Here is a 2547-nt window from a genome sequence, read left to right on the forward strand (position 1 = left end):
TGCATTTTAAGGTTGACTAAATATATGTGTTTTTTTTTTTTTTTTTTTATTTTCTATTATATGCGTGTGTCAGCGTATTCTTTCCCCTTTTCTATGCATGTATGTTAAAGTTAAAATTATTAATATAGAATTAAGATTACATTCTACTGATTGCTACGATTTAATTTTCAAAGTACTTATTCTAAGGAAATTAAGGTCCTCCACCGTGCTCATTAAGTATAATCATAGGTTAATGTATAAAATTAATATTTTATTTCGATCCCTTCACCATGTACATAATAAAAATGTTAGTATTAGGTTAATATTAGTCTTATAGTAAGGTCGCTCGCTAATGTTTACTTTATTATTTTGAGTAATGCTAACGCTAATATAAATGTGCTAAATAATAAGACAGTTCCCTGTAAGCAGTACACTAAAAAGAAAATCAAGTGGTAATTTATAAAGTTAAATATAAGTATATAACGCAAAATAATCGATAAGCATGTTTAAAAGTATAATATGTAGGTTATATAAGATATAGTAGCATTAAATCTTTTAGCAAATGTTTTGTATCGTTTATTGCTTAACGTGTTCCTCGTGGAATAACCGCTTCACATAAAACTTGATAGGTTAAGTGTTCGGTACGTCCGCGTAAATCTATTATAGTAGTACGGCACTCGTGACAATCAATCGCGCGTTTAGTTTTTATTAATAACTTATAACATCGTCCACAGTGTAGAGTTGTATGGACGAAAGTTCGCGAGATAAGGTGTAGCTGTCGCCATACGGCGTTCGGTCTGTTATAAATGCAAAATGTGTGCTCGCTTGTTGCACAATCCGCACACAACGCGAGTTCGGCCGCGATTTGCGCATACCATGCGGAATGACATATGAAGTCATAAGCCGGTCGTACTAGTGGATCTGAATAATCGCGGTAATAAATCGGTATTGATAGTGGTGGTTGTGTAGGAGGGGGTGGCGAGCCCTGCGGTATGGGAAGCATAGGGCGCTCACCTATTAAATGATGTCGGTTTGCAGGTTCGCCCAGGTGATCGTATGATCCACATTGTCCTCCCAATGCAAGCGGGCTGCTTAGCGATGTACTCAGGCCGCTCAAAGAATGCGACCCACGGCTGCTGCATGCTTCTGCTCGTGTTGAAGATGCCATTGCCACGTACTCGTGGCTCGTCTGCGTTGCCGGGATGTTGGCGTAACGAGGCGGAGGTCTGGTAACATCAGGCAGTCTGATGGTGCCTGTCACCTCGCTTCCCAGGCTGTCATCGTCGGGAGACTCTCGATTGATCTCGTCAAGCACCTCGTCGATTAAATTCTCCATTCCAGGAGTGAGGGCTGCTTCAACGGATGCCACTGTCATTCGCGGCACCTCGTAGATGGTGTTCGCCGGTGTTGGCGGACGCTGAGGTCTGGCGAAGACCTCAGGATCTGTTGGTCCAGGCCAGTCGCGGTCCATATTGGGATGGACGTCGACGCCAGGAGATCTGGTGTCGCGCTCCGGTGGTCCTCGCTGCATTGGAATTGGCGACCGCCGATACGACTGCGCTGCGCTGAGGTCCATAGGTACATCTTCGTCAATTCCCGGCATGGTTAGAATAATCCGGCGGAGTCGTCCCAATATCCTGTGCCAACGTTTATAATGATTGGTGGAATAGCTGCTCCTTCTCATCCTGTGAAGTGAGCACAAACCAAAGACTAAATTTTGGTACGAAGTCATGTGGTTTGGTCACTTACGAATTATTGCTGTACGTCTTCAAGTCGTCAGTGTGTCTCTGCTTCCTGTGCTTCTTCTTGTAGACTATACTGGATCGTTGCCGTTCTTAAGTCAGACTGTTCGGATCCGGGCTCGGTACTTCGGCTTTTATTCTCTACTGAGGAGCAAGGGGTAGGTCCCTTGGTTCCTTTGTTACGGTTGCATCGTGCATAAAGTAAATTCGCAGTACTGCTGATCCAAGAAGTCCTGCTTATCATCCAGACGATGACCACAAGTATTCCGAGAACACTCATGCCCCATCCTACTGCACTGTAGGTGATAAGTCTTTGTTCTTGCATCCGTCTATCCTTGATCTGGCGAGCCTTTTCAATGATGTCATCAAAAGTCGTTGATACGCGGCTATTATTCATCGTCCATAATTCGCTTGTCGCTTCTGCTAGGTCGATTTGATATTTTTCGCGGATAGGCTCGTACAATTGTAAAATGCTTAGATTGTTCATAGGAGTATAATGCTGTACGAATTCTATAGAATGAACGGATGGATGGCTCATCGTAGTAGTCCCTGCTTTAATTTTACATCCTTGGCGTATGGAAATAATGCCAGAATTACTTATTTCTTCCTGGTTGCTTTGTTGGCATTCTATACGAATTATTTCTCGTTTTCTTGCAGTATATATCCAATTTCCGGGCGTAGTTAAGGATTTCCAGTATGTTTCTCGTAAGTTTTGTAATACTATGTTGCAATATTCCATTTCTATATTCTTATTTAGTAAGAGTTGAATATTACAACTTGTCGCTTGCCGTATCTTTTTCAAAGGAAATATAGCTGGGCAGATAAA

At 42.4% G+C, this 2547-nt stretch overlaps 1 protein-coding gene across 1 annotated transcript; it reads right to left on the reverse strand.

The window, feature by feature from the left end:
• Positions 1-384: 384 nt before the first annotated feature.
• Positions 385-1767, reverse strand: LOC112463155. Its single transcript, XM_025029348.1, has 2 exons — positions 1729-1767; positions 385-1664 (listed from the first exon to the last, which is right to left on the reverse strand). Exon 2 carries the CDS (start codon positions 1661-1663, stop codon positions 563-565), a length of 1101 nt encoding a protein of 366 aa, XP_024885116.1. The 5' UTR covers position 1664; positions 1729-1767; the 3' UTR covers positions 385-562.
• Positions 1768-2547: the final 780 nt, after the last annotated feature.

This window comes from Temnothorax curvispinosus, unplaced genomic scaffold (genome assembly GCF_003070985.1).
Source record: "Temnothorax curvispinosus isolate PA1 unplaced genomic scaffold, ASM307098v1 QBEX01013115.1, whole genome shotgun sequence".
Classification (NCBI taxonomy): Eukaryota; Metazoa; Arthropoda; class Insecta; order Hymenoptera; family Formicidae; genus Temnothorax; species Temnothorax curvispinosus.